This window comes from Bos mutus, chromosome 1, assembly GCF_027580195.1.
Source record: "Bos mutus isolate GX-2022 chromosome 1, NWIPB_WYAK_1.1, whole genome shotgun sequence".
Classification (NCBI taxonomy): Eukaryota; Metazoa; Chordata; class Mammalia; order Artiodactyla; family Bovidae; genus Bos; species Bos mutus.
Genome location: NC_091617.1, coordinates 80,993,928 through 81,006,819, shown reverse-complemented (window position 1 = coordinate 81,006,819; position 12,892 = coordinate 80,993,928). Strand labels below are relative to the sequence as shown.

At 40.5% G+C, this 12,892-nt stretch overlaps 1 protein-coding gene across 2 annotated transcripts in view; it reads right to left on the bottom strand.

Moving 5' to 3' along the window:
* Positions 1–12,892, bottom strand: part of EHHADH (enoyl-CoA hydratase and 3-hydroxyacyl CoA dehydrogenase) — a 54,479-nt gene that overhangs the window by 14,328 nt on the left and 27,259 nt on the right. For both annotated transcript variants that reach the window (XM_005903384.3, XM_070372154.1), the window contains one exon: positions 10,239–10,343. In XM_005903384.3, the coding sequence (XP_005903446.2) occupies positions 10,239–10,343 (105 nt within the window). The remainder of the gene's footprint in view (positions 1–10,238; positions 10,344–12,892) is intronic.

Genomic DNA, 12,892 nt, shown 5'->3' with positions numbered 1-12,892 from the left:
AGTGCAACTGTTGACACTTGGGTTCAGTCCAGTGAGACCCCTACCAGACTTCAGACCTGTAGATAGATAAGATAATACATTTGTATTGTTTAAACTGTTGAGCTTGCTGAGCTTGTTATATCAAGCAACAGACAATGAATACAACTTGCATATCAAATATCTAATGAAGTATCCAGAGTATATAAAGATCTCTTATGACTCAATAATAATAAGGCAAAGAACTCAGTTTTAAAAATGGGTGAAAACTTGAGTGTGTATTTCACCAAAGAGCATATGTGTGTGTGTGTTAGTCACTCAGTCATGTCCAACCCTTTGCAGCCCATGGACTATTGTCCACCAGGCTCCTCTGTCCATGGGATTGTCCAGGCAAGAATACTGGAATGGGGCTGCCACTCCCTTCTCCAAGGGATCTTCCCAACCCAGGGACAGAATCCGGGTTCCCTGCACTGAAGACAAATTATTAATCATCTGAGCCACAATTGTTCAGTTATCCTGTGAGTTAGCCAATCTTAAGTTTATGGGCTCCCCTGGTGGTTCAGACAGTAAAAAATCTGCCTGCAATGCAGGGAGACCCAGGTATGATTCCTGGGTCAGGAAGATCCCTGGCAAAGGGAAAGCCTACCCACTCCAGTACTCTTACCTGGAGAATTCCATGGACAGAGGAGGCTGGCAGGTGATAGTCCATGGAGTTGCAAAGAATAGGACAGGACTGAGTGACCAACACTCTTACTTTTTTTCAAGCTCAGCAGAGAAAGAAGAAGTCCTTTCCAGGGCCTACAGCTGATTTAATTTCCTAGTGGCCCATAAGATAGATGAGAACAGATAGTGGGGAGAGGGAAGTAGGGGGAGAGTATCGAGTGGATGAGGAAAGAGATCAGAGCTGTTAGTTTTGTGGCACCTGACAACAGGTGGCTAGTACAGTCTTTGTGGGGACAGAGCTTAGATGGGTATCTTAGAGCTGGATCTCTGTCCTTGTGATGCTGCCACCAGCCCACCATCACAGGGGCTGATTCTCAACATCATAGTGCACATCAGAGTTATTTTAGGACTTTTAAAGATGACCATGCTCCACTGTGAACTCAGTTAAGATTCTTTAAGGGTGGGGCCTGGACATGAGTATTTTTTAAAAATTCAGTAGGTGATTTTGGGACTTCCCTGGTGGTCCAATGGCTAAGACTCTGTGCTTAGAGGGGGCCCAGGTTTGATCCCTGGTCAGGGAACTAGATCCCACATGCCACAACTGAAGATCCTACATGCCACAACAAAGACCTGGTACAGTCAAATAAAAAAAAAATTCAATAGTTGCTTTTGAGGTATAGCCTTTTGGGGGTCCAAGAGCAGAGGATTTATCAGCCACCATATCAGAAGTCATCTGCAGCTCCTGGCTACTTTGACCTGGCAGAGATTGAAGCAAGAAGAGAATGAAAAAAAAGGAAGAAGAAAAACGCTTAATGGTGTGCAGTAATTTTAGCCAATTGGCACACTCCTAGTATCCCAGGGATACTCAGAACCTCTGAGACTGCAGACAGGCATTTTGGGATACCCCACAGCATTTATCCAGACCAAACTAAGCATATCTATTGGAGAGGGCACAACCGTTGTGAGGTTTTTCCCTGCTCAATTTCCTATCCTTTTTGTTCTGTGGCTGTAATTGAAGGATGAACGGAGAAGGCAATGGCACCCCACTCTGGTACTCTTGCCTGGAAAATCCCATGGGCGGAGGAGCCTGGTAGGCTGCCGTCTATGGGGTCGCACAGAGTCGGACATGACTGAAGCGACTTAGCAGTAGCAGTAGCAGCATTATTTTACAACTTCATTTTATTCCTACAAAATTATTCAGAATTTCCCCTTTGGGTCTACAGGTATGGTGTTTTCAAAGTGTATTTCTTATATATATGCTAGTTCTAAAGTCACTCAGCTGTACCTACATAATAAGAGAGGCAAGTGTGAGCAGGTCAGAACCAGCACTAGCTCCGCCAGAAAATGGGAAAGAGAGGAGCTAATTAATGATTCAAGTATGCTTATAATTGAATTCTTTCCCTGACCCATTCATATTTTTTTCTTAATTCTTTGAAGTTTTCTAAGGCAGAAGTTTTCATTTAAAAAATAAGTGAATCATATGCCTCAAGGAGGAAAAGGAGATAATTATTTTCCCCTTTTCCTTTCTAGTAAGCTGACAAGAAGAGATTTTCTCTCTCTAGGATAAAGAGAGGCAATGTACAGTGTGCAGTTTACAAAAATGGTTTCCTAAGACATACAGGACTCTCTCTAGATCTGATAAACAGACTCTTTCTCATAGAAGCTCTGCAAAGAACAGACAGAACAACTGAACTTTTTCTGGGCTTGCTGCTGCTGCTGCTAAGTCGCTTCAGTCGTGTCCGACTCTTTGCGACCCCATAGACGGCAGCCCACCAGGCTCCCCAGTCCCTGGGATTCTCTAGGCAAGAACACTGGAGTGGGTTGCCATTTCCCTCTCCAATACATGAAAGTGAAAAGTGAGAGTGAAGTCGCTCAGTCGTGTCCGACTCTTAGCAACCCCATGAACTGCAGCCTTCCAGGCTCCTCCGTCCATGGGATTTTCCAGGCAAGAGTACTGGAGTGGCGTGCCATTGCCTTGGGGTCCCCAAACAACTGGGGTACATAAAAAAAGAAGCCCGATTTAGATATATGCTTAGGCTTCCTAGGTAAGGCAGTGTCACTCTGCTTCTGTGAAACATGTTTATACAAATGTTCACAGAGAGTAAAAATAAATTACAAACAGCAAAAGATAAAATGGAAGAGAAAGATGAAACCATTAAGATTTTTTTTTAAGTTACAAAATCCAAATGAACATACAGATCAAGGTGTTTGAGCAGAATAAGAATCGCTAAAAATGCCTACCATAGCCCAGGGCAGTGACAGTAATAGGACCAGGGTTTGCTGGAGGGGCAAAAACAGAGCACTGGGTTCCTGAGCTGAGGCTCCCACTTGGATATCCCCTGTGCTCATCTTCAGCTAACAGCACACACTTTCAGCTTCAGGCCAGAATCACACTCGTGGGAACAAGGGGTTCTTACTCCATTTGGGAACTAGCAGGCTGCTGGCCAAATGCAAATAAACTGCATTTGACAGGACCCTCCCCTCCCCAGTTTAGCCAAAGCAATCCGGATTGGCCAAGCAACTGAATTGCTCTGCTAAATCCATTGCACTGCAGTCATCAGGGAGGCTTCGTGTAACAAGAGTATTAAGATGCATGAAGCTAATTAACTTCCACAGTCAGCTCTCCAGGATGTGTGTTAAGTTTACAGAGAAACTTGAAGCTACTGCCCAAGTCATATTTTTAGATACATATGTTAACCTCCTACAAACTGGCTCCAAAACTGCAATTTTTTTTCAAAACTGGCTCCAACTACAACACTGACCACTGGAAATTTCCTTCCTTCTCAACTTGCCTATTGCATGTGGAAACTAAATAAGTATTCTCTCTCTCTCTTTTTTTTTTTTTTTTTTGCAGACTCATACTTTATTACTATGGCTTAAAAAAATTTTTTTTAATTGGAAGATAATTGCTTTACAATATTGTGTTGGTTTCTGCCATACATCAACATGAATCATATATAAGTAAGTGTTCTTAATCCTTTCCTTTTGTTCTTTTTGTAGGTCAACATTTCAGCAGTGCGGGGTGAGGGTAATGATGGGGGTGAGAATAGGTTGAATTAATGAAATATTTTTACAAATGGAGAAAGAGAACTCAAAAATTTTACATGTACTTTTTAAAATTGACATTTAGTTCACATACAATGAAAGTCACCATTTCAAAGTTTATAATTCAGGAGTTTTTAGTATAATCACAAGGTATGCAACCACACATGTATGTTTTTCAACCATGCCTTTCAGACTGCTTTACTAATTTTTAACTTAAAGAACATCAGGAACCTCAAAAACATCATGCTCAGTGAGAGAAACCAGACACAAAAGATCACATGCTATATGAAATTCTAAAAAACAAGACTATAGTAACAGAAAACAGGCCAGTGGTCATCTATGGCCAAGGGCAGGGGAAGGAATCTACTTAAAAGAGGCAGGAGCATACTTTTTAGAGTGACTGAACCATATCTTGATTGTAGCAGGGCCACACAACTGTACATTACTACAAAAATTCATCAAATTGCTGCGTTTAAACTGGGTGACTTTTACTGTGTGTAGATTACACCTCAAGCTGGAAAAATCAAAACAAAAGCAAAAATCATTTTTGAAATTTTTGGGGGGAAACAAGTTATTTTCATTTTTGTGTATTTTCTTTACATTTTTGTCAGCATTCATAACACACTATGTAGCTCTAAGTATAGAATCGGGAAGATCCCCTGGAGGAGGGATGGCAACCCACTCCAGTATTCTTGCCTGGAGAATCCCCATGGACAGAGGAGCCTGGCGCTGGCTACAGTCCATGGGGTCGCAAAGAGTCGGACACGACTGAGTGACAGCACAGCACATATGTAATTTTGTATTTAGACACTTTATATCACAATTTCACATTTCTACCAAATTTTGATGATTATAATTTAAGATACACAATTGTCCAAAGCTCATAACCATTCCCCTACTGTTAACAGGTAAATTGCCAAATTTTAAAGCAAATGATTCCTCTTCAATATTTGGATGCCACCAAGTGGACAAACTGTGTAATATTACGGAGATTGAGTAGGCCATTTTATACATTAAGAAAATAATACTTTAATGTTAAAATTTTTATTTAAAATTAATTTAAAATTTTTATTAATTATAAGATATAAATGATTATGATTTTATTCATTTTAAAATAAATGATTTTATTAATTATAAGATTATTATATAAATGTACCAGACCATGATCCCCATCCATCTCTTGAAGTAACTTAACTCTCAAATCTGAATTTCCAGAAGTTAAAGAAAAGAACTTCCTGTTGAAATCATGTCCTTAACAAACGAAAACCACAGGTGAGAAATGATAGACATGGGTCTATCATAAACCCCAAACCAAAAACCATTTAGGGACCCCACAAATGCAAACAGCCTTTCCTGTAGGCCAATTGACTTCTAACAAAACAATAAGTGCTCTCAGGAGGCACAACAACACCAGATGAAACTGTGGTGAAGATTATCTGGAAAGAAGAGAAAGACGGCAGGAAACTCATTCCCCTTTGGGCAAAGCCTCGCTAACTCTCTTTAGAGTCACCAGTATTTTCTCCTCACAGTCCCTGGCCTCTCCAGTTTAAGCTTTCACTATTGAAATGAAACAGTAAGTGGTTAGAGTCACAAAAAGAAAGATTATTTCAGGGAAGTGTTTCGTCCCTGCCAGGGTGGACAAAAGAAGGACTTTTTCAAAGAAGGCTTTGAGTGACACTGAGCCATTACCTGCCACCAGCTGGGGAGATGAACACGCTGCTCTGCCTGTGGCCCAGCATTCCTTCCAATTATTTTTTCTGACTCTCTTTAACCCTCTCCACCTTGCTGGCAACCTCCATAAATTGAAAAGGAACATTTTTTTAAAGAAAGAAAAAAAAGCATCTAGGAATGTCATAAGACCATGACGTGAGAAACTAGTGAGAGAGAAAACCAAGAGTCAGAACCATGGCTTTATTGTGGCAAATTATGCAGCCTGCCTTCTAATTGCTGAAATGTTTGTTTGCATGGCTTTTCTTATTCTTTTTTTCTTCTTTTTTAAATGCTTTGGCCATACCACAAGGCATGGGGGATCTTGGTTCCCCGACTCTCTCCGATGAGAACCTGCATTGCAAACGGAGTCTTAACCACTGGACCACCAAGGGAAGTCCTGCTTGTTCTTCTTAAATTTTAATTGTACTTATTAATAGAACATATACTCATTCAATAAAAATTCAAAAGGTACAGAAGAATAAAAAGAGACATCTCCTCTGACTGCTTCTGCTGGCTAGCTAGCCCCATTCTCAGAGGCAACCGTCAATCTTTTCTTGTGAATCCTTACAGAAGTATCCTATACATAAACAGTTACAAACACACCTTCTCTCTGTATAGACATTCAATCTCCCCTTTTTTGTTACACAAATGTTGAACAACTGTACACATGATTCTTTTTTTTATTTTATTCTAATTGGAGGCTAATTACTTTACAATATTGTAGTAGTTTTTGCCATACATTGACATGAATCAGCCATGGGTGTACATGTGTTCCCCATCCTGAAACCCCCTCCCGCCTCCCTCCCCATCCCATCCCTCTGGGTCATCCCAGGGCACCAGCCCTGAGCACCCTGTCTCATGCATTAAACCTGGACTGGCAATCTATTTCACATATGATAATATACAGGTTTCAATGCTATTCTCTCAAATAATCCCACCCTCGCCTTCTCCCACAGAGTCCAAAAGTCTGTTCTTTACATCTGTGTCTCTTTTGCTGTCTTGCATACAGGGTCATCGTTATCATCTTTCTAAATTCCATGTATACGCATTAATATACTGTATTGGTGTTTTTCTTTCTGACTTATTTGGCTCTGTATAATAGACTCCAGTTTCATCCACCTCATTAGAACTGATTCAAATGCATTTGTTTTAATAGCTAAGTAATATTCCATTGTGTATATGTACCACAGCTTTCTTATCCATTCATCTGCCGATGGACGTCTAGGTTGCTTCCACGTCCTGGCTATTGTAAACAGTGCTGTGATGAACATTGGGGTACATGTGTCTCTTTCGATTCTGGTTTCCTCAGTGTGTATGCCCAGCAGTGGGATTGCTGGGTCATACGGCAGTTCTATTTCCAGTTTTTTAAGGAATCTCCACACTGTTCTCCATAGTGGCTGTACTAGTTTGCATTCCCAAGAACAGTCTAAGAGGGTTCCTTTTCCTCCACACCCTCTCCTGCATTTATTGTTTGTAGACTTTTTGATAGAGGCCATTCTGACTGGAGTGAGATGGTACCTCATTGTGGTTTTGATTTGCATTTCTCTGATAATGAGTAATGTTGAACATCTTTTCATGTGTTTGTTAGCCATCTGTATGTCTTCTTTGGAGAAATGTCTGTTTAGTTCTTTGACCCATTTTTTTGATTGGGTCACTTATTTTTCTGGAATTGAGCTGCAAGAGTTGCTTGTATATTTTTGAGATTAATTGTTTGTCAGTTGCCTCATTTGCTATTATTTTCTCCCATTCTGAAGGCTGTCTTTTCACCTTGCTTATAGGTTCCTTTGTTATGCAAAAGCTTTTAAGTTTAATTAGGTCCCATTTGTTTATTTTTGCTTTTATTTCCATTACTCTGGAAGGTGGGTCATAAAGGATCCTGCTATGATTTACATCAGAGAGTGTTTTGCCTATGTTTTCCTCTAGGAGTTTTACAGTTTCTGGTCTTACATTTAGATCTTTAATCCATTTTGAGTTTATTTTTGTGTATGGTGTTAGAGAGCATTCTAGTTTCAGTCTTTTACAAGTGGTTGACCAGTTTTCCCAGCACCACTTATTAAAGAGATTATCTTTTCTCCATAGTATATTCCTGCCTCCTTTGTCAAAGATAAGACATCCATAGGTGCATTGATTTATCTCTGGGCTTTCTATTTTGTTCCATTGATCTATGTTTCTGTCTTTGTGCAAGTACACATGATTCTTTTTTCATTTAACAATACAATATATACTGTGGCAATCATACCATGTCAATACATAGAGTTTCTCATTCATTTTATTTTTTATTTTTATATACATAAGTTTAAGTTTAGTCACTCAGTCGTGTCTGACTCTTTGCGACCCCATGGACTATAGCCTACCAGGCTCCTCTGTCCACAGGATTTTCCAGACAAGAGTACTGGAGTGGATTGCCATTTCCTTCTCATTGGATTGCCATTTCCTTCTCCAGAGGATCTTCCCAACCCAAGGATCTAATCCAAGTTTCCCACATTGTAGGCAGAGGCTTTACCATCTGAGCCACCAGGGAAGTATATACATATCAGCTCAGTTCAGTTCAGTTGCTCAGTCGAGTCCGACTCTTTGCGACCCCATGGACTGTAGCACATCAGGCCTCCCTGTCCATCATCAACTCCTGGAGTTTACTTAAACTCATGTTCATTGAGTCGGTGATGCCATCCAACCATCTCACCCTCTGTCGTCCCCTTCTCCTCCTGCCTTCAATCTTTCCCAGCAACAGGGTCTTTTCCAGTAAGTCAGTTCTTCACATCAGGTGGCCAAAGTATTGGACTTTCAGCTTCAACATCAGTCCTTCCAATGAACATTCAGGACTGATTTCCTTTAGGATGGACTGGTTGGATCTCCTTGCAGTCCAAGGGACTCTCAAGAGTCTTCTCCAACACCACAGTTCAAAAACATCAATTCTTCGGTGCTCAGCTTTCTTTATAGTCCAACTCTCACATCCATACATGACCACTGGAAAAACCATAGCCTTGACTAGATGAATCTTTGTTGGCAAAGTAATGTCTCTGCTTTTTAACATCCTGTCTAGGTTGGTCATAATTTTTCTTGCAAGGAGTAAGTGTCTTAGTATTTCATGGCTGCAGTCACCATCTGCAGTGATTTGGAGCCCCCCAAAATAAAGTCTGCCACTGTTTCCACTGTTTCTCCATCTATTTGCCATGAAGTGATGGGACCAGATGCCATGATTTTAGTTTTCTGAATGTTGAGCTTTAAACCAACTTTTTCCACTCTCCTCTTTCACTTTCAAGAGGAGCCTCAACTAAGAGGCTCTTTAGTTCCTCTTCACTTTCTGCCATAAGGGTCGTGTCAATGGCAACCCACTCCAGTACTCTTGCCTGGAGAATCCCAGGGACAGGGGAGCCTTGTGGGCTGCTGTCTATGGGGTCACACAGAGTCGGACACGACTGAAGTGACTTAGCAGCAGCAGCATCTGCATATCTGAGGTTATTAATATTTCTCCCAGCAATCTTGATTCCAGCTTGTGCTTCATCCAGCCCAGCTTGTGCTTCATCCAGCCCAGTATTTCTCATTATGTACCCGCATGTAAGTTAAAGAAGCAGGGTGACAATATACAGCCTTGACATACTCCTTTCCCAATTTGGAACCAGTCTGTTTTTCCATGTACAGTTGTAACTGTTGCTTCCTGACATGCATATAGGTTTCTCAAGAGGCAGGTCAGGTGGTCTGGTATTCCCATCTCTTGAAGAATTTTCCAGTTTATTGTGATCCACACAGTCAAAGGCTTTGGCATAGTCAATAAAGCAGAAATAGATGTTTTTCTGGAACTCTCTTGCTTTTTTGATGATCCAGCGGATGTTGGCAATTTGATCTCTGGTTCCTCTGCCTTTTCTAAAACCAGCTTGAACATCTGGAAGTTCACAGTTCACATACTGTTGAAGCCTGGCTTGGAGAATTTTGAGCATTGCTTTGCTAGCGTGTGAGATGAGTGCAATTGTGCGGTAGTTTGAGCATTCTTTGGCATTGCCTTTCTTTGGGATTGGAATGAAAACTGACCTTTTCCAGTCCTGTGGCCACTGCTGAGTTTTCCAAATTTACTGGCATATTGAGTGCAGCACTTTCACAGCATCATCTGTCAGGATTTGAAATAGCTCAACTGGAATTCCATCACTGACACTAGCTTTGTTCATAGTCATGCTTCCTAAGGTCCACTTGACTTCACATTCTAGGATGTCTGGCTATAGGTGAGTGATCACACCATCATGATTATCTTGGTCATGAAGATCTTTTTTGTACAGTTCTTCTGTGTATTCTTGCCACCTCTTCTTAATATCTTCCGCTTCTGTTAGGTCCATACCATTTCTGTCCTTTGTTGAGCCCATCTTTGCATGAAATATTCCCTTGGTATCTCTAATTTTCTTGAAGATATCTCTAGTCTTTCCCACTCTATTTTCCTCTATTTCTTTGCACCCATCACTGAGGAAGGCCTTCTTATCTCTCCCTGATATTCTTTGGAACTCTGCATTCAAATGCTTATATATTTCCTTTTCTCCTTTGCTTTTGGCTTCTCTTCTTTTTACAGCTGTTTGTATCATCTCCTCAGAGAGCCATTTTTTTTTTTTTTTTGGTATATAGGCTTAGTCGCCCTGCGGCACGGCATGTGGGATCTTCCTGGACCAGGATTGAACCCATGTCTCCTGCATTGGCAGGCAGATTCTTTACCACTTAACCACCAGGGAGGCCTTCTCTTTCATTTTAAATCTGTATCATATTCTGTTTGGACATGCCATAAAATATTTAAGGAGTACCATATTAAGATGGACATTTAACTTATTTCCAAACTTGTGCTAGTTTTATTATTATCTTCTTACCTGAAATTCTCTGGGCAAATTTGATCGATTCTTCAATTGGGTCTGAGTTCACAATTTTATCTATAATACCCAGCTTAAGTGCTTCATTTGCTGAAATATGTCTTCCTAAAAGAAAACAAAATAAAACAGAACAATGTGAGATTAAAGCAAAAGCACCATTCTCTCTAGTAGGAAGTTCATTTGTCCTAGATAAACATCTATTACAAAATAAATAAGCACTACACTGATTGTTACAGGGAAAATTACTGCAGAGGTAATCGGAAAACTTGGATTCAATTTCCAACTCTACCTATACTATTTGTGTGAGCTATACTAGAACCATAATTTCTTCATTGGTAAATGACAATAATTATGCTTACCTGAGTAATTATGAATATTAAGTGAAAATAAAACATTTTCCTTTTATTCTTTAAATCTCCATAGAAGCACTTTATAAATTTTAAATCTCTATACAACATATAAGAGGATTGAGTCTTTATAATAATACAGTTAAAAAATAATAAAGGTAGTAAGAAAAGAGCAGTTATAGTACTATCTGTTCTTATACTAACATATACCAAGTGTTGCCACTGATTATGAAGAGTCCTCAAACGTAAATATAGTTGGATTGACTGTGGGAAAGCATTATTAAGTTGATATTGTATAAGATATAATCAAAATATCACAGGAAAATAGGATGGACCTTTGCGTATTTTGGCTACCCAGCATCTCAACTCCTTCCTTAGTTTGTGAAATTGCTAATGTGTGAGCTTTGGAACCAAAAAGGAATGTAAAAAAGAAGTAGAGATGATCAGACAATTGTTTCTTCAGACCTGGCATCAGGATGTGGCCCATAATCCCAAACTGGACAAATGGAGGGCTTAATTGATGGTTTTCAGCTGAAGTAAACAACAGCTGGTGGAGATGGTGGTGCCAGGAGCACCTCCTGTCCAGAGGTGGCGCTGGCAGCCTCTGGTATAATAATAGATTGGAAGCTCTCGGGGCTTACAGGAATTTGATGAGGGTTATCATCACTCTCAAGTTCCTCAACGGGTATAAATATGTAATTTGATCTGCATACTCTGAAGTAGGACATTAAGGAATATAAGCATTCCTCAACACAAGGGCAGAAGGAGAGACAGTGACACACAGCTCGCTTGCCAGCATCATCTGTGCTTCTGAAGTGTTTGTGCGAGCTAACTTGCTTCAGCTGTATCCAACTCTTTACGACCCCATGGACTGTAGGTTGTAGGCCAGGCTCGTCTGTCCATGGGATTCTCCAGGCAAGAATACTGGAGTGGGTTGCCACATTCTTCTGTAGAGGATCTTCCCAACCCAGGAATCGAACCTGCATCTCTTGTGTCTCCTGCATTGGCAGGTGGGTTCTTTACCACTAGCACCACCTTGGGCTTCTGAAGAGCAAGCACCAATTCAGTCTTGCAGGCACAACTCCTCCACAGTCTTTGCTGCTCTTTCAGAGTGTTGGTGGATGCCATCTCCAAAGCAAACCCTTCATTCCTGGTTCTTATTAGTGCTTCAGCGAGCTACCAATGGGTTTTCTTGATCAGATAGACAATTCAATGATTTTGGGCAGGGGTCACTCTGTAACAGCAATATTTGGGCAGTCTGCTGGAAATGCCTCTGAAGGCAGGCCTCCAGATCTCCTCCTGGGGTGAGGAGGACAGGGAGGAGTGGGTAAGTGGCTTCAAGGGTGAAGTCTCCCAGGTATAAAACCACTTAAGTGAGGGATGAGCAAATCAGACTCCCCACATTAAGGGGCCCAAAGAGACATAGAATGGAATATGAAAATGCAGCTACTAAAAGGATCTTTGGGGCAACTGAACAGCAGAGACAAGAGATACCCACAGGATGGACTGAAAATTCCTTCAGCTGTAATGATTTCTTCTGACCTGGATTTCACAAAAGTTGGGAGTACTGCTACTGTTTGTATGGAGTCAATGAGATTTCAGGTACTTTTATTCTGTTTCAAGGATCTGAAGAGACAGCTCTGTATATCCAACCCGAATGCTCATGCTGAGATTTGAACTTGTTCTTTCTTATGCTGCTCTGAGTGTAGACAATAACCACTGTTCAATCTAATGAGAGCCAAGCCTTGATCTACTACAAAGAGACTGGGGCAACTTGAAGTTGAGACTTCTCCAAGCCAGGTAATCTCATTTTTTTTTTTTTCCAGTTTCCTTTGTGGCTTCTTTTCCAACGTTCAGAAAAAAATTTCTACACAGAACCCTTGCCAGATGCCATTTTAAAGTCCCCCTAAAATTATAGAGACTACTTAAAAACACAGGATGATTCTAATATTAGCATTCTTCTCATTCACTGTGACCTTTTCTGTGCAAATCAAAATCCATCATATTCTTACTGCTTTTACCTCTTCTCTTCATCATGTTAAAAATAGTGATATTTCTATAAGCAGCAGTGTTTTGAAAAAAGTGAATCCTAGATCACTTTTTTGCTTTTTGTCAAAGAAGCCAGGTTCCTTCCTGATTTCCTTCAAGATATCCTTGCATTTCAGGCTTAATACTGAAAGCAGGAACACACAATTCCTCAGTATTCCTCCAAATGCTTTAATTTCTGTCAACATAAACCTTAGAATTCACAGACTCATTTCACACTGTTATGAATTCCCACCATATTTTATGCTTCTCTGCTTCCTT